This window comes from Neodiprion pinetum, chromosome 3, assembly GCF_021155775.2.
Source record: "Neodiprion pinetum isolate iyNeoPine1 chromosome 3, iyNeoPine1.2, whole genome shotgun sequence".
Taxonomy (NCBI): domain Eukaryota; kingdom Metazoa; phylum Arthropoda; class Insecta; order Hymenoptera; family Diprionidae; genus Neodiprion; species Neodiprion pinetum.
Genome location: NC_060234.1, coordinates 7827096 through 7847308, shown reverse-complemented (window position 1 = coordinate 7847308; position 20213 = coordinate 7827096). Strand labels below are relative to the sequence as shown.

General features: G+C 37.5%; 1 protein-coding gene across 4 annotated transcripts in view; it reads right to left on the bottom strand.

The window, feature by feature from the left end:
- Positions 1–20213, bottom strand: part of LOC124215349 (A disintegrin and metalloproteinase with thrombospondin motifs 9) — a 180961-nt gene that overhangs the window by 23246 nt on the left and 137502 nt on the right. For all 4 annotated transcript variants that reach the window (XM_046618652.2, XM_069134263.1, XM_046618653.2 and 1 more), the window contains 2 exons: positions 5272–5509; positions 4877–5075 (listed from right to left, as the gene is read on the bottom strand). In XM_046618652.2, coding sequence (XP_046474608.1) covers positions 4877–5075; positions 5272–5509 — 437 coding nt within the window. The remainder of the gene's footprint in view (positions 1–4876; positions 5076–5271; positions 5510–20213) is intronic.

Genomic DNA, 20213 nt, shown 5'->3' with positions numbered 1-20213 from the left:
GATAGTTACATATACGATTATTAGTGGACGATTACTAGTTACCAGTAAAATATTCACCGCAACAATTACTCAAGGAATATCTCGCCAAACGTGTTTACACGTATGCCACTTGATGTGCAATTTCCTAGGTCCTGCCAAGCTTTTTCAAAAACTGAGTACTTTCGATTACTTTCACATGTTTACATTCGTGTGGTGCGATTTGCCTGCATACAGGATGAAGCGTCCCAATTACGCCTGAGACATGCAACCCTCATTGTATCCATGTGATTAGATTCATTTGAACAGCATGTGCTAGGCGAAGTTATTGCGAGAACGATACAATGATAGTAAGGTGTTAAAAGCTCATGTATTCCTTTGTGTTTTGACCTTCGGAGTGTACAGACAGTTCGGCATAGTTGGGCACGATACTTTGTGACGCATAGAATCACATTTACGTCAAGCACTTTTTCACGGAAAGAATGGCGTTTCCGCTACTAATTTCACAGTGGTACTCTCGGTGCACATAAACTATATTTTGCGGATTGGATCAAGGATTAATGAGCCCAGAACATTAGAACTGGATCAAAAACACCGGAGCATTATCATTATGTACGTCCTGACTGTTAAATCTTTTCTCAAATTATTGATACCTCAATTTGCGATATTCGAATTTGCTCAGATCAATTTTCATGACATAATCGCATTATCGTTTCATCATCGTTCACCATCATTGGCGCATATATCTTGCCGGAGATTTTAAAGATGTTTCAACTGTTTACCTGATTTTTTATTCAGACGATGGAGCTCATTCATTCTAAAAATGTTGTAAGTTGAAACTACCGAATACAGGGAAAACCTCCGCTGGTAGTGCATTTATAGTGCGACAAGTATTTATATATTGTACACACACTTGTGAAACTGTTCCCGACCCGAAGTTTGCGCCGCCCATCGTCAGCTATTTCGTGTGTTTAATCACGTTCTTGCCTCCGGCAAACATGCACATGAGGTACGGTTTCGAGAGTAGCTCGTGTCGTGTATTCGGTTGGCAAATATGATTAAATCGTAATTAGCCATCGGTGTTAAGTTGTGAACCTGATATTTTTCGATCAAACAGGTATTATCTCTTACCTGCTGAGCGCTCGTGGGTTATTTGTTACTTGTCCGCATAATCTCTCTCTCTCTCTCTATTTCTCTCTCTCTTCCCTCGCCGTAGGTACTTTCGATTGAATGAAATATTTCGGTCAGGATTAACATACGTAATTGTCCATGTATACGGTCTGTACCGTCTGTTTTCGTCAGTACGATATAATTGTGGTTGCATTTTACGTTATAAGGTCGGGATAGAATATTATATCCTTATAGTTATAATAACAATTCAGAAATGAAATTATCCGCTCAACAATTACGGACAAGAAAGCATTCGAAATACATGAAAAATTCGTCGCAGTGAATGATTCACGGACACGTGGGGACTGGTTCAAGTATCTCAAGTAATGAGATGTTACTTGCACCGCAAGTAGGTCAGAAATAATTAATGCCGAACGATTTGAAAAACAAATATTACCCAATACTCGTTCCAAAGCTTAGACAACTCTAAGCAGTTCCAGTGCAGAATATTAATTACGTTAGTTACGTGGAGGTTTTAATTGCTCTCATAATTGCAGAGATTAATTTCGTAATTACCGCCATTACTATCAGTCAGTGGAATGCAACTTTGTCTAAGGTTTAGCTTAAAAGCCATTAACTTTCGATACTATCGAGGCAGAATTTTCCCTCTAAGAGCGAATGGCAAGAGATAAATTGATTTTTTTTGAATCTTACTTCACTAAATTATTCTCATTATTTGATTTTCGTACAGAGAGCGAATTTCTTGATGCTAATATCAAGTACCTAACCTTGAATTTATTTCCTATCCAAAACGACATTTGTTAAAATCTGCATCTTACGGGTCGGGATGACTTTCGCAAAGAACGATGCCAAAGCAGTTGGGTCGGAACTTGCTTCGTGATCGCCGATTGATCGGTGAAATAACGACTTAACATACCTTAAGTAAATTATACGATACAAAGAACTTACACCTTCGTTATTCGCAAGCAACTTATGGCTGTTATGTAACAGTTACAAGGTTTCACCTCGTTTTATTTTCACTGTAACATATTAATGTATTTCGTAATGGTGAAATATCGGTTTAATCACCGATCTGTCTGCACCAACCTCACGATTCTACCGAGAAGTGAAAACATTTTATTTTCGTATTCGTTTTTCACTCGGACGGTATTTATACAACGAACCATAACAGCTGCATTCTTCCTCCCGATAGCAATGTGATTAATTATAATTTATTACACGCTCATTTTATCAACCATCCTTCGAGATTCTCAGCGCAAGTCGAGTCACAAGGAATCACCATTTTAAATGACTGGAGTGATCTGCAGTTTGATCAACAGGCCATGGAGGCTTGATCACTCGTACATTATACACGTTGTACTGTCATGATTAATGATTGATTGATCCTCAGCAGGGAGATCAAATTCCAGCTATGCTTTATAAGTCACCCTTGGCTAGTGCACCTCACGATGCATGTAGACCTTGGAAGGCTGATATAGTTAGTTTTTACCGACCGAGTGAAACTTCACTTATTTTGGCTATAAACATAACCTCAATCTCTAGCTACGAAACGAAGTGTCTTTTTATGACGTTCGTTATCGAAGAAAAATGTTATCATCAGTTTCCAGTTTCATAGTCCACATTCAATGATTTCTCAATGGTGTTACCTTAAGTATTATAACCAACGGTTTTGCTTTGAAAGAATACACGCGGAGAAAGGATTCGTTGGATTCTCCAAATATGGTGAAAAAATGTTTTTGCTGATTCAAATAAAGGTGGTATCACTGAACGACCAAAATTATCATTCTAACGACGTTTGTATTGGATTAAATGACATTAAATCAACGAAACGTTTCTTTTGCCACATTTCTTCGCCATGCTTTGTAAATTCAGAGAATCCTTTCTCTGCGTGTATACATACGGTGAGTAACTATAGAGAGAATCTGATTTATGCCTAGGCAAGTATCCATGTGAAAATCTCGCATTTCTGGTTCCGGCACATGTCCTATTCGCAATAAATTATATCCTGCCGGTGGAATCAAGGAGCTGACAATGACCTGGACGCCAATAGGTACGAGTATAATGGAATTTATTCGCATCGCTGGTGACATTTGCATCGAGCACCTTATTCTCCGCGGGTATTCATATATCGGTACACAATGTATCTGGAAGGAAGGGATTATATATCCTGAAGTATTCGATCCAGAGCGTTACACACGCTGCTCAGCGATTCATCATACAAGCGATCTCTTTCCTGCTTTACATGTTTTGCCGTATCTTAGTACAATTGCAATGTTCTTCTGTATGAATATTACGTTAGATGTGTGTAAGTGTGAAACTGATTACAAGAATGAAAACAATACAAGCTTAAGGTAGACAATAATTATGTGCGATTGTAGGCATGAGATGTATCAAATCGTGGATCAAATTAATCACAATACACGATTCTCTCAGTGTCCAAAAAAGGTGGTTGCGATTCGCGCATATGATAGGACATAATACAGGTGCATGTAACTATCAAGAATGAAGGACGGCCTGTCCGGTGGTATCTTGTTCACGGTATTTCATGCAACGATCATGGTTGTGTCGAAAACTTACGAAGGAGAACGAGAAAGATCAAAAAAAAAAAAAGAGAAAGGAAAGAAAAAAACTATCAGGGCACGGAAAACTTGGCCACGAATCGATTTGCATAATGTTTTACTCGTGGATCCGCGATCAATGAGAGCTCGATGATTAATGACACTTTTATAAACCGGTAAGAGATTCTACCGTTTGATAACTACATTGTACTCAACCCTCTGAAGTAGGAACCTGTTGCAATTGGAATCTCGTTTCATTTTTATATGATATATTTTTTCCTGCAGTGATTAACGATATCTTCATATTTTTTATTCAGTGGATACAATATTGAGTTGGACGTTTCCTCTGCTTCTTAGAAAGTTTTGAATTGCATACCGACGGGAAACTGTGGAACTTGGCAGATTGTGAAAATTGGACTTGCGCATGCGCGAGCTTTGTACGATTTTCATGCAGGCTGACCAACTGAAATTCAAGCCACCATGCGCGGCTGATAGAGGTTATGTAGGTGGCGCAGATTATTTTGAGTGAAACAAATCGCAAGTAGTTAATGTAGTAGTGATTTGGGAAGGTTTAGCAAACTTTCATTGTAAACTGACTGATGACTGCTACGAGTCGTCATTGTAACGTAGTTTAGTAGTTTTACGATCATCAAGAATATATTTTAAGTAATAACAAAGACGTTTATTCAGGTGAGTGTGTTTACAGTAGTCTGGGTATATATATATGTATATATATATATATATTATATATGGGACTGTTGCCTAGCGGGTAGCGTCTATCTTATGGTACTACATACGGCTAACTATAGTTGTCTATCTATGTTACAATCGTAGCAACATCATTTTAATTTGCCACTTGACGCAGGAGAATTTGACATCTCATACCCCGTTTCAAGTAACTTGGCTCCTCTACTTTGCGGTCGAAAGTATTACCGTGATACAATCTCGCTGACCAATAGTTTCATTATTTTGCGCATGCGCAATAGATCGCATTGCCTGCTAAGTTTCAGCGTCTCCTCTCGGTCTGTTGCATTCAAATACGGAGTGACAGGGGGCAAGTAGAAGAGATCAAATACTTTTACTATTAATAATTCGTTTTTTAATCGGCTCAAATGCCGGCTACTCAATTATGAACCAACAAAACGCTGATGAGACTTGCACGAGTAACGATAATTCTTGCGAGATAAATTGGTAAAAATTATTATACTCACGGTGCTCATCAGGATGAGAATGTAGTTCTGTAGTCCTTCTCCGTGGTATTCGGCCATCTTCGCATCGGCAACGACCATTATTTCGATGAAATACTCCTGAGGAAGAGCTCGCCGTGGTCTCCAAGAACTAAAAGGATCCTCGATTTCGTAGTTTTGATATTTCTGCAGAGGATTTATTCGACGTTCGTTAGGAAAATACCTGAAAGCATAAATTAAACAATATTATAAGCTTATAAAGCTGTTCGTCAATGATATAAGAATTATTGTATTGAGACTTTACGATCATTTTAATGTTTCTCGGATTACATCCTGATCGCGTGTCGCACAGTGACCAATTGAAATGATCAATGCCCGAAGCTCGGCAGCAGGTGAAAATGGATTATAGAGAATATAACCTGTTACGGGGCCGCTGATATTGCCCCAAGAATTGCCGCTGATCGCCGTGTCTGACGAACTCGCTGACATCATCCCTCCCAAAATCGTCACTGTCAGTGTAGTAATCCTCTCTGGATTCTTCGGCGTGAGACTTTCGGTATATAGAACGTCTTTCCCGCCTGGGATGCTCGCCGACGTAAATCTTCGGGCCGGAAGTATCGTCGATCAAAAGTGCCGGCGCCTCGTCGTCGATGTTATCTGAAAGGAAGGATTAATTGCCGATGAGAAGAAGATATAAAAATAACAAAATGCAGGCAATTGATTGAGGCGTCAATTCATCAAGGCTAGTTTATATGCGTATACATGTATACGCGTATCTCGTATAATGTACGGATATGGTATACATTATAAGTATGTGACGTGTCGTTAGTGTTTATTTATGAATCAGCCCTTTTTCGTAAATCGATTAGACCTGATCAATGAATATTGATCAGTGATTAGGTGGGCAGATGATTAATCGTTTTGTGTACATCTTCTTGAAATGAATTATGACAAAATCTTTCTACGGAATTGCGAATGGTATATAGACGCTCGTCAATTGAATCGTTGGATGCACAAATTATAACCACTTTCGTCTTTCATTATATGTAATTATATGAGAATCTTCTTCCAGTGATTCTTGTATCGTCTTATTTTATTTTTTACCCGCCAAGCGAATTAGTCGTTTTTGTTCTCTTTTTTTTTTATTTACAGTATGTAAGAATCACTCGTGCTTCTGATTTGATGTTGATAATAAGACATAGATTGGGAACTGTATTTAACGATGTCCCAATAGTTGCACAATTAATTTTTTCACTGACTGAACTGTTCAGTTGAAAGTCAGGATGTGTATATGAAAAATGGTGTCCACGAACAAAGAGTTTCCTGTTCAACATATAAAGTAGTACATACTCGAATCTAGGTTCACAGGGCTTATGTTATAGATTTAATTACTTGGCTATAAAATTTAGATGCAATATGAAAAAATATTTTCGTAGAACAATGTAAGGCCATATTTACTAAAGCTATTGGTTCCTAAATTCAGTAAGAAAAACAACACAAACAAAAAGATTGGATAACTAACGAATTCATTGGATGTGTAATGGAAAAAGAGCGTTTGTATACAAAATAGAAAAAACACAGATAACCAGATTTTCAGGAAAGCTTATAAAAAATGTGCTAGTAAACTGAATGTACTGCTAAAAGAACGAAACAAGATTTCGAGAGAAGGGAAATACCAAAATGTGGAATTGATCACAAGAGAATTTGGTCATATGTGAATAAAAAAAAATTGGGTAAACGAGTAAGAAATTTTTATATTACAAGGGATAAAATTGAAGGCAAAGAGAATATGGCAAATCATTTGAATGAATAATTTTTTGGGGTAGGGAAAAAGTTATGAAGCAATATAAAAACTAAAAGTAACGAAGCTAATGTACGTAAATTTAAATTAGTCAAAAGCTCAATTTTTCTTGAGCCTAATAATAGGTCTTGTTTTTAAGACTTGTGATAAATACTTCCCTAGTAATTACAAACCCATTTCACGTATATCTAATTTTGCAAGAATTTACGAGAAGCTGTTGCATGTTAGAATCACAGGTTTCCTAAAGAAATATAAAATCCTTTCAAACTCGCCGTTTGGCTTTAAGATGAGATTTGTATCAAAAGATGTAATCGCTAAAGTAACTGAAATTATTTTAGAAAATTTATATCAAAGTAAACCAACTGCAGCAGTATTTTTAGATTTAGCTGAAGCTTTTCATACGGTCAATCATGGAACACTTATCGAAACACTAAATACCTTTTACATGTATTATCAAGAATCATTGTGTACGGAATATACTATAGTGTTGCTACTTATGGTATATTTGAGGATCAGCCAATAAAACAGTAATTAGTCTAATCTAGAGTGTACATAACAGTGTTCTAAATTAGACGAAGTAGAAAAAGAAATTGGAAGGATAAGTTACAAGTATATTGCAGTGGAACTTCAATAGTCCCAAAATTTTATAAAAAATATAAAAAGCAAGAACTGCAAAAAGATTAATTGGAATTATTTAAGAAATACTGATGTGCAATAACAATGCCTTGTAAACCGTTACCAAATAACTTTAATTGTAATTTTTAGTTTTATTTTGAAGTACTTTCATATTAAGTTTTGTCAAGCAATCTGGTTAATAATAATAATAATAATAACAACAACAACAACAACAACAAAACACAAATGAGAATAGACTCGTGAATGAATGATGTGTTTGGATGTGTTTGATTACATAGAACAAAACAAATAAAAGAATAAATTGCAAAAACGGCATCCGAGCATAAGCTCTTCTGTGAAAAGTGGATGCTCTCCGAACTATTAATTCGATTATAAATGGCTTTGGCCTTTGCCAAAATAAACTTTGATCCTTACGCCTAGACGCGTTCGTTGCAAGACCAAGGAATTCGTGTATATTCGTCATAGCGGTAAAGCTAACAATTTGTTACGTGTCATGGAAAGAATGTCTGCGTAGATTTTTTCCGTGCCAGAATACGAGTCCTTGGGTATATGATTTGAGAAATTTGGCTTCCGAACGATTAATCGATGTCATAACCGCCCGTCGCTGTTATGCATTACCTACCGGATTCCGGCCGCGTGATTTCGATCTCAAAAATATATCGGAGATATTCGTTATACGAATCTGCTAAATTGTTTTTGCTGTTTTAAAAAAGATTTTGGAATCTTGATATGAAATCAAGAACGACTAGGGCGCGAAAAGAACTTAATGACCAAATTTCGGCGAAACTGGTGAATATAATATAATGTAATAATTTACATGCATGCCAGCGTATGCCGGGACAATCTCTTGAAACTTGAAAATCAACACCGCGCATGCGCGAGTTTTATCGGCTGTTCGTGCAGGCTGGCCATCCCGAGTTTCAGCTGTCAAACTCTGTTTCTGGCGGCGATGTAGTTGATACGAATTTTCGAGGTTAGATTCTTAAATAATTGAGGTAGTGACTCGGAAAGGTTTGGGAAGCATTTGTTATTGGATCGGAAAGTTGATTCTTCAAAGAACGGTCGGAATTTAATGCTTATGCTCTTTGAAAATTCAAACGTACTCATTTTCCGTACGTTGGCTCGCTTGCATCGCAGAAAAAAATATAGCTGCGAGAAGATTTCGCCGACCAATGGTATTGAATTATTTGGCGCATGCGCGGTTGATTTTCAAGTTTCAAGAGATCGTCCCGGTATGCCGAGAGGAGTCTGTAAAAATCATCAGACTAAGTGACCGATTGCGCATGCGTAAAATAGATGAACTTCAATGGTCGGTCATTTTTCTCTGTGAAACAGGGGTGCCAACTTCCTCGAAACGAGGCATGATGAGTCATTCTCTCACATTTAAAGTGGCGAATTGCAATTGTGTACTTTTGATGACTCGCATCAGTAATCAATCAGCATGCAATAAAGTTTTTCGAGTCTGCCAAAATCATTACACCAATTATTTGAAATCTACTTAAGGTGGTTGGGCAATAATTTCGGAAATGTTTAACTCACATGAGTTTTATCTACATAAGTTTTTGAGTAATTTTAAACAATCCTCTAAAGTTTTAAAATATTTTACCATTCAGGTACTGAGTGTTTTGATTTCAAATTTGAGCTATTTTACATTGTGTAGATAGGGACTGGGATAAAAACTGATAGTTTCGAGTTGGTTGATTTGGAATAAAATGTTGGGGACGCTGGACGGGTCAAAAATATTGAATAAGGTAAGATGGACATTTAGGATTAATAATTAAAAATATAATCTAAAAAAAAAAAAAAAAACTTCCATTGTGATTTCGGTTAGATTATAGATTTGGCAACATCGCAAGTATGCAAATTACGCGCGGTGTTCAAATTATTTATTTTCTGCTGTTTAGATATGAAATCGCTGAAACACTTTATTTTTATTATTCTTTCGCGAATCTCCCCTTAAATCGTAACTGATCAGACGTTTTGATTCACAAAAATAAATATTATAGCGAGGGTTCAAGCAGACTGCAACACAAGAAAATCACGCGTCGTTCCTCAAATTTATTTTCTGATTATTTGAGGAATACAGTGCTCACTATTATCCGTCGGATGGCGTTACTGTCGCTACCCAACTACCTTAAAATGAAAAACTTCGCATCACCAACATACTGCTTGCACCGCAATTCGTAGCTGAAGTTTCAGTTGGCCAACCTGCATGAATATCCGTCAAAGACTCGCTCATGCGCAGTCAGACTTTCAATCTGCCTTGATTTCCTCCCCATTTATACCATACCAACAATAAAGTCGGAAACCTTCGTATCCATAATGAATCATTTTGTACCAAGTACACATGTACTTACATATAATAGATTTGTACGCGTGTCTGGCTGCAAGAAATCATCACTTGTGTCGGCATGCTTATTGTCAGCAGCAGAAATTTACATGTTTAATTCAGTCAAGGCTTTTATCCTGGTCGAGCAATGATTTAACGCCCGAGACGCCTGGTTTCTATTTTTTTCCTTCGTAGTTTTCGATCCAGGAATTTTTATCCTAATCAATGAATTGCGTAAACATTTACGTTAACTGTGCGTATGTATGTATAAGTAAAGTGACAAGCACTTGCGGTTATCCATTTATATTCGTCATATATAACCGCAAATCTGTCTTCTTATTTTTCAAGAGAACATCTGTTTTTTTTTTTTTTTTTTTGTTTTTTTTTTCACAAAAAATTGTTTTCTCTCGTAAAATTAAACTTGCACTGAATTTTTCCAAACTTTCAAAAACTCTCGCGTGCGGACGTTTCTTCTAATAATTATTCAAATTTGAAAAACTATGAAGCCTGATTTGATCAAAGTATAACAACGAAGAATTCATAGGGAATGAAAAAACAAAAAAGAGATAAAGGAAAAGAAAAATCGGCACACAATTCGCCCACGCATCAACGGCGCTACTTGCGGCTGACTATTATTAGCACTGCATGTGAACGAACGTATCTCAACGAGCACATGAAGAGTAACCTCAGGCGGTCGACGGTCGGATTTCTCATTCGCCAAAGTTAGCATTGGTATTATACACACATAATACCTCTTTACCCCAGCGTGGGAGGTAATAAGGAAAGAATGAATTTATAAAAAAGTTACAACTTCGCTGTAGTAAATGGCCGTACAATGGTATCGTGATGGTGCAGAAAATAATCCGATTGAACATGCGTAATACGAATGAACCGCACGGCTATTTACTTATCAATTTCCACACGAAAAACCCTATCCAAGCAGTCGTTTATTCCAAAAATATTATCCCCTGTGACGATAGGAAGTTTTTGTTGAAATTTCGAGAATTTTAGAGACTTTGTTTTCGAGTAACATACACAAATTCAATATTTTTAATGTTTCAATACTCGAACCGAAGTTTTCTACAATTTCTGACATTTTGTCACGATCTTCTAATAACGAGTCACGGAATAAAGTGGTAAAAGTTTTTAAAAAAAATGACAAACTAGATAACTGCATTGCCCGCAAGTTAATTCTTCCAATTTTTTCTTTTTTTGAGGGTGGGGATTTTCTAATCTCAACACGAAGGCAGCAAAATTTCACCGGCAATTCCAATTCGGCATTAAAATGATCGTTCCGCAAGTCTTAGACGAATGTATGCACTGCGCACAACATCTCGACTTCGTCTTTCTCTTATTGTGGCAATTACCTCGAGTAGCGTGATTGTTGCAAAATCTAAAAATTATTCCCGCCGCGTATCTCTACCCTGTAATTAAGGCTCGTACTGTTTAGAACAGTATGACGAACCTGCAGCAGTTGCAATTTACACGGAGAATGTGCAATGACCATTTTTGTTCCAACGGTGCATGAATCTGCAGATTGTCTGACACTGATTGTGAGCGTAGCCTGTAGAAATTATCCGGCAAAGATTACATTGTGCAACGTTCAGGAATTTTCATATTGCGAGACCGCGTCGTTGTGCTGCAGGTGCGGATGGAAAATTGATCACGGCTTTACTTATTGGAGTTATTACACCACGGAAATATTGTGCATGATTCATGTTTGTATCGGATTCGATGTTCGAAATGTTGAGAATTAACGATCAACGCTCGGAGTTTGGCGAACGTGAAAATTACTGCTCGTACTAACATGGCGTCAGCCACGCTGTAAAACTTTCAACCTACACATAAATAAAAGTTTAAGTCGTTGTAACAGAATTGTAGCGTTCATTTCATACAAATGACAAGGACTTACATGATCCAAAACACGAAAATTGAATTAAGGATTAAATCGCATTACTATGACCATCTTTTTACGTCGTGAGAATGATAAGAATACTTAATATCGGAATTGACATTAAATTTCACGACAGCTTTTGTCTATTTTTGATAAAATATTATAGGAATCCGCATGTTATAACGAGTCGATTTTATTTTCGTACAGTACTGATGGTTGTCTCGCGAGGAATGCGTAAGAAGCATTGAAATTAAAATGACAAAGGCCACACCTTGAGGTGTAAGGCCCACACTTGTTGTCAAGCTCATTAAATTCTCAACTCTCCTCTTGGCGTGGGAGAAAAGCATAAATTTCTTGACACGTTGCTGTGCGCGGACGATTGACACGCATCAACAAATTAAGGATTGACTATGTAATGTAGCAAAAATTGTCGCAAAGTTGAGAGAAACCTGGAACGTTCCAAACTACAAACCTTTTTACTAAAATTTTCTCAACATCGTTTCGATCTCATAGTAGGAGTGTCATTTTATTCGTGTTTACAGGCATTGGTGTAAGTAACATCGCTAGAGATTTTTCAAACGATTTCTTTTTTTTTTTTCGACACTATCCACGCAGCTGGTGCGACCAATTCATCCTTAATTAATTGACTATTTATTCTGAACACCTGAGTCATCACGGGAGAAGCATTAATTAAAAAACACCTCTGTCCATCGGAAAACTGACTCTGTTAAATTAAGCCGATAGATAGCGAGAAATAGTGTTTCCTGAGTGCTCGGATGACGAACGAAAAAACAAAAAACCTACAATGAATATCGAACACCAGAAACCTGTACTTATCACGATTAGGACTTACTTTATCGAATGAAAAGTGGCCCGCTCACAATAAATTCTAATTTTTATCCGTACCGTATATTTATACATAAGTATTTCAAGTTTCTTCAACCTCGGAATGCAGCCGGTTATATAGGTGAAGGTACTTAAGAATCGTCAAACCTTAAATTCTCTCTTACCTATTAATTGAATATTATCTTGATCGTACGCTATTCGACTGACACGTTTTTACTATAATGATAAATCAGAGTTACGATCTTGCGTAACATCATCGGCCGAATTCACAACTAATTATGACGATTTTTCAAACAGTTTTTTAGTGATTAGCTGAAAAGCTGAGGGAACAATTGATCATCTGCGATTTGTGAAGTAAAATTCATTTGCGAAGTAAAAAGTCTACGAATAATTAAAATTAAAACTAGATAAATTTCTCGCTTTAAGTGTCAAAAATTTAGATAAGAATGAAATTATTCTCAAATTACTTATCACCAGGTTTTTTTTCCACTCGGAAATCGTGATTTTCAATTTTTTTCTGTGTCAAGGATTTGTTGTTTGGAATTAAATTCGACTCGAGAGTTTTCAGCCTTAGTCTCTGCAGTACGTTCGCTTCATAATTCTTCTTTTTTTTTTATCATTCGATAATTTTTTGCTTCGATTGCTCCCGAAGCCTGTTCATAAATAACAGCGGTTCGAGATAATCTTCCTAATAAATTGAATTAATAACAAGGCAATAATAATTGTATCGGACCTTCAATTACTTACTATCTCGACTCGAGTGACGAATCGTGCAGTGACTAGCGACAGTTATACGAGGTTAATTATAAAATATACTTGGTGGTAATTCGCGTTCGTTTAAATCCAAGACCTCGGAAGATGATTGGAAGTTATGCGGACATTGTGCTGTGCGGCACACATACCATGTTATACCGTTCAAAAATTGAACCGGTTTCGTCACCGGGAACTCTAGCGCTTACGTTAAATTACACTGGTAATATTGCATAAAAGCATGTCACAATAGCAGCAGGTTTGATTTGAAATTATGTCATACGACGCGGCGCAATTTCAAATAAAGCCATATTTCCTGCAGATTCTGCATCATTTTCAATTGAACAGACTTTCGTCGCTGCTACGTCTGATTATGATTATCGTAAATGAGATAAGAAGAAAAAGGCGTCTTGTGCTATAGTTGAAATAGCAACAGATGATTGGAAATGTCGGATTTTCCAGCTGCAAAAGCAAACCAAAAGAAGATTCTGCTCGTGTTTACAGATAATCTAATTTCCGCAAGAAACAACATTTTTCGAATACCTGTTGGTGAAGATATTGCGATATTGGAGGTTTCCATTACCAACACGAGGTATCTTTTACAGTTTCTTCTAGGTATTGCTATCAATGTTTACATCAGCGCTACAAATCCATTCGAATCGATTCTTCCAACCAATCTTTGTTCTTGCAACGATTAAACGCGTAGCAAAGCATGTGTTACAAGAATTCTTGCTGTAAGTTTCAGGCACGTATCTGCTGTGTCTAACCCTAAGGCCCACCAGGGGCTTGTCTCGATGGTTGATCGATGCTGCAGTCATTTGTTCGAGCGATGTCTTCCATGGCCAGGAGGTACATCTGATGGTATCTCGATTATTGGTCTTCCTACTCCTATCTAAATTCGAAGATTACATCCGATAAGACGTACATGAGTATGTTAAAACTTTTCAAGGGAAGACCCACGTCTTCGGTGATCCGTTGTGCCACCCTGATGATTGCACCGATTAATGTCAAAGGCATGTTTTTGGGTACCGATAACGATGTTTCGTTTAAAAGCGACATTATTTCCCCTTTTACTTGAAATACTTCTTTTTTACGTGAGAAGAAATCTTGGATGTACGTAGGTCGAATAAGGAAACCTCAATTTTTGGGTCTCGAAGCTTCTTGTTGTAGATGTTTAAGCAAAATAAAGAAGTGTCCTGAGAAGTGACCCCAACATAAGGGCCAAAACGTCGTTACAAAAATTTAGGTTTCCTTAATCGACTTACATGTCCAAGATTTCTTTCCCACATAAATCATGAGGTCAAGATGATTGTTACACTTGGTTTTTTTAAATCACAGGAAAAAAAAAATCCTAACGGAAGGATATCTCTGAAATAAAACTTTAAAAGACTGTTTTCGGAATACAAACTTTTTCCAATTAAATAAAATGTCTTAGCCAAACGTTGCGGTCCGTCTGAAGTAGTAGCTCGCAAAGTTCAAGGCCATTCGTCCATTTGGAACAGGTATTTCCGTTTTATCCACGCTACGAGCTTCTTTTATATGAGAACTGCAGTGCGGAGAACGTAACTCGAGATGTTAATCAGAACGCTTCAAGGCTCTCCTCGGTTATAACCCGTGCCATTTTTTCCCCATTAAGAAGACTAGAGCCGCGATGGAAGCACGAGCACGCATCTCTACGTGGCACTACGCCTTTCTTCGTACGAAAGGGTGGAGAGGCAGTAAAATCGGATGAGTAATTGTTATCCGTAATGGCCGAGGCCACCCAGCCATACGCAGGTCAGGTGTACCGGCGCTGGGCGTTTTCATCGAATTCCGTTTGCCCGTTAAACGATATTTACGCTCCGTTACGGGGCATCAAGAACCCAGATTTTATCGCCACGGTTCATTCTCGACGAATATTTGAATCGTTGTACCCTAACAGTGTTCGTCATTAGTGGTGATAATCGTTGCCGCAGATACATCAGTGGAAGCTTTTCCAAACCTTTAGGAACAGCTTTACGAACGTCTGCAAATAAGATGAGCATTGGGTTTGATAAATTGTCCTTTGAAAACCTTCCGTTCTTTCTCAAAGCGTTCTATTCGATGTCGGGGATTGATAATGTCGTGGAAACTGCTGCAGGAAATTCAGTTTCAAGTTCGTTCGTAAAACTTTTCTTCACGACTGCCGTACCGTTCGAATAAGCGCGCTCAAAACGGAGGATTGATTGTGAACGGAGAAGAGTCTTTAGGACGTGTTCGCTGTCAAAGGTGAATGGATATTCATATCCCCTGTCTAGAATCAGCTTTTTTCTCTCCCTCTCTCTCTCTTTCCGTTGGATTATGCAAGTCGACACTTACAAGTCACAGGTCGATGGCTCGTCTAGCGAAGCTAATTGTCAAACGGTATAATTATTAATGCTCGAGTAATGGCCTTTTGAATAATGGATTCGAACTTTATTACACGATTTACAATCGACGATGATCGGCTTGGCAATCTTGCATTGCTTCATTGCAGAGTTCAAAACTTTTTTTGCAATTCTCGACCAAACTCAATTATCTCTCAATTCTACCGAGGATCTACCGAACAACAATTGCAAATAGATATTTGCACTTAGATTGATATCCTTATTATAGATTCCATAAATTATTCGGCCTGGTCTTTATCAAGTTCACAATACAAATTCCATTTCACGGGAATTTATTACTTTAAATATTTAAAAATGATAATGTTCGAGCCCGGTGAAACACGGAAAGTGGATAACGAGAGCTTCTGTTTTGTAAATTACAGGTAATAGCCAGTGAAATTGAACGTGCAACATTTTTTTTCTTCAATAACTGACTGCTTTCACTTGCATCCTTGAATCTCGGCCACAATATCGTCAAGAATTTATTAGTACTTATACATTGAGTTGTATGGTGTTTAAGTTGAACACTTTTTCTTCACGAAGTTGAAATGAAAAAAAGAAGAAAATCTGTTTCAGCAATTTTGTAGAAAATAGTTTTCCGACAACACTGACTTATCATAGAAGAAAATCGAACTAATATCCTGGGTTTTGAACAAGTTTGAAGCGACGAAAAACGTAGCACAGATGTATGAGATCTTTATTTCAAATTCCAGTGATTTTTGCATCTTTATTTTCCATATTACAGAGATCTTCGCAGCTGGAAAAGATAGTAATTTGACAGGTATTCAATGTACAAAAATCTCGTGATAAAATTGATGAAACGTGCCGATTTGCAACTTCCTTGAAACGAGCGATAGACAGAGAAGAGCCGAAAGACTCTCGGTGAAAAGAGATGCGACGTATTTCGCCGGCGGCTTCATCGGCGACGGCGGAAAGCAGACCGCGTGGCGCGCTCTTCGATCTTCGTGATGATAAGATAACCAGAAAGGTACAGAGGAAGGTATAGGCAGGCAGTCAGGCAAGCAAGCAGGCAGGTGCCCATGCCCGTCTAATATTCGACACGAAAAAGAAAGAGATCGCCGATCGAGAAGTCGCGATCGATCGTGTGATTGATGGTACGATATGTAAATATCTTCACGCCGTGTCTTTGGCTTTGAGATACAAGATAAAACCCCGAACCTAGTGGGCCATTGGGTTCTTACTTTTTGGTCGAGAGCCCAGAGTTCCGCCTAGATGAATCTCGGTCCCACATCTCGGTCCGAATTTAGTCGAATTACTTTATCAAAGCCCAGGCGTCAAATCGCTGGCAAGTATTGTCAAGTCACGTCGGGTCATTTCAAAACGCGTCCGAAATATATTCACACAAATGATTTCGTTGCGTCCAACGAAGAGCGATATTCTTTTGCGTATACGGTACTGAGAAATAATTAAATACAGCGTGTTTCCGAGTAAACGCCGCTGTATGTTGGGTTGCCAACCACAGAGGCGCACAAATATCGTTAAAACAGACCTTCTGAGTTATCGACAATTGGCGCGTTTAAAGTCCTCTTGAGTGAGCTGGAACCGGCAGTCTTGCCAGTTGTGTGCAGAACTCTCGCGAGGACTTTGAACGCGCTAACTATCGATAACTCGGTACGTCTGACTTAACGATATTTGTGCACCTCAATCGTAGGCAACCCAACATACCGCAGCGTTTACTCGGAAACAGCTTGTATATTTGAAAACGGACAAACAAACAACCGAACGAGAATAACGAGATGAGCCGTTCAAAATAGAGGTCGATCGATTCTACAGAAATCAGTTCTACAGCGAAAATTTTCTACAGAATATGTTGTACAGAATGGTTTCGGCAGAACATTTCCCTACAGAGTGGAATTCGAGATTCGCATAAGAAATAAACCTGCATGAATTATTCTACCGGAGAATCGTTCTACGTAATATTTTTCGACAGAAAAGAATTTCGAGATTAGCATAAAAGATGATATTCTGTATGAATTATTCTATAGGAGAATTCTTTTACAGAATATTTCTCTATAGAAAAGTTTTATAGTTTCACACACCCAACACAAATTCAACGCAAATAATTGAAACTAAATTAAATTAAATCAAAATTTACGAAACTGACGATTAAATAATGATTTTGAGACAATTCGATGAGTGCTCCGAATTTACATTGTGTCAAACACAATCTTTAGAAAAATATTCTGTAGAATAATTCAAACTGAATATTATTTTTAATGCTAATCTCGAATTCCGTACAGTAGAAAAATGTTCTGTAGAACAATTCTCCGGTAAAATAATTCATGCAAGTTCATTTCTGATGTGAATCTCGAATATCTTTCTGTAGGAAAACAATCTGTAGAACATTAGCTCTATAGAACTGATTTCTGTAGAATCGAACCCTATTGGTAGAGATATGAGAGTCGGATCGAAAACACCAGAGTTTAATCATCTTGAATATTCAAGTAATAGAAAATTTTTTTAAATCGATGATATTTCAGCTTGTATTATTCGATTTGAATCGGATTCATTTCCATCACACAGTAAGGATATTATTTCATCCGCATTCGCCGTCATTGGCGTAAATAACGTTGCGAAGGATTTTTTGAACGCTAATTTTTTTCTCATTTCCCAGCTTTCGAATTAGACGGTGGGGTCTGTTCATCTTTAATTGTTAAATACCTAAACTCACGTTACACAATCAGATGCGTAGCTGATTGCGCAGTGTCAGCTAGTATCTCTCTCTCTCTCTCTCTCTCTCTCTCTCTCTCTCTCTTTCTCGAAAAGGTGGTACGAGTGCACAAACTGTTCATCCATCACCTCGTCACAACCACAATTCACAGTTTCACGAACCAGAGATTATTGATTAACGTTGCTGAGTCAGGAAGCTGCCGGGTATGATCAGACGTAAAATATTCGAGGGATCAATCTCGAGCGTTAAGTCGAGTGATCGGCGTTAAATCGACTTGTCGGCGAGACTCAATACATCCTCAAGTAAATTCGAACCTCTACGTGTACCGAAGATCATCCCGAAGGTCGTCATCCGTCAGTTTAGGCACCTGTACCACTCGGATCACGTAAGCATTAGGTACACTAATAATTGTGTGGGTAGCAAGACATGCAGCGAAGCCGTAACGCAAAGATCAAAGATAATTGATCCCATGGGCTCGTTGAACAGGAGAACTTACCCGCACCGTTTCTTCCTTGTACATATTTGCACAACGTAACCGTGCATAAGTTCAAGGCTCGGTTTTCAGAACGAATAACTTATACGCGTGAATCGTTATAAGCACAATTTAATTTGGGACAAAATCGTTCCGCCTTTGGATTTATTAAATTTTTACCAACTGGTTCTTACTATCTTTGTACACTTTTAACAAGAGCGTATTATATAAAGTTATCAATGTATAGATTGGGACGATTTTCGCACAATTTTAAACGAGGTGAAAATTATTCGAAAAATGAATCTTTAATAATGAAACACGTACCGTTTAATTCAGCGCATTGCGTTAAACGGCCAATGCTACTCGATACTTGTTACGTCACGTTGATTTGTTCATAAGTATATATGTAAGAATATAGCGTATTAAACCTGTAAACGATGACTGCAATTTTATAATTCAAGACGCCAAGCGGTCTAGGCTCTAGGGATTCGTTCAGCCGCCGGCCAAACACCTGGAGACTGTCTGTCTATGATATTCGAAATGAGAATAATTATTCGGCGTGGGCGATGGATGACCGCCGGATAAGATCATCACCGCGGGCGCCGAAACGGTGAAAAGAAAACAAACGTTTTAATTACTCCTAAAGAAAAGATCCTCGAATAATAAATCATGTTACGCGCGTGTACGTTTTTCGATCGACTAAGGCATTGGTCATATTTCACAATTTATAATCAAATCAGCCATTCAATATGGTTTTGAAAATTCCCTGAATTTTTTCTGTATGGATTGACTTCTCGCTTGTTGGTTGTTTTTTTTTTTTTTTTCAATGAAATCGAATAGTTCACCGTTGAAAAACAGAACTTTTGATGAATATTGTCATACGGAATAGTCGCATGTAGAGTATTTATCAAAATGGTTTGAAATCTAGTAAATTCGTGAAACTTTACTCAACGATGGTTTACTTTCAACAGGATACTATTTTTTTTTTAAATCCGCTGAAAGACTTTTTTTCGTCATATTGGTATTGTTGGATAATATTTAACGTTACAGAATTACACCGACATTGGCTATGATTAAAAATAACGATATTGAATTGACTAGTGAAGAAAAAGAATTTGTAGAAAAATAGTCTTCTCAGTAAGATGAGCCAGCGTAGAATGTGTAATGAAAAGAACTATTTATCGTTTTAAAGCAATTTGAAATAAAGCATCGATGTGTCTAAGCTTTCGTTTTCAATTCCAGTATTTTCTGACTTGAGTTTTTTTTTTTTTTTTATTTTAATGTTCGTAGCTTATCCATGCAATATTTAATTTGATGAATAATCAATGTACGATTATCTCGTATTAAAATCGATAAAAAGTGCAGATATTGTCCACATCAATCTCGTCAACTTCTAGTAAATACGAAACTTGGGTCTTAAGTATATCACATTCACATTGTTATTACCATGTTTATTATCGTCTTTGCAAATGATTATTGATAACTAAGCGAGTTCAGGAAGAAATATAAATTTTGAAAAAAGAAAAAACATTGGAACGCGCCTAGCGACACCATATT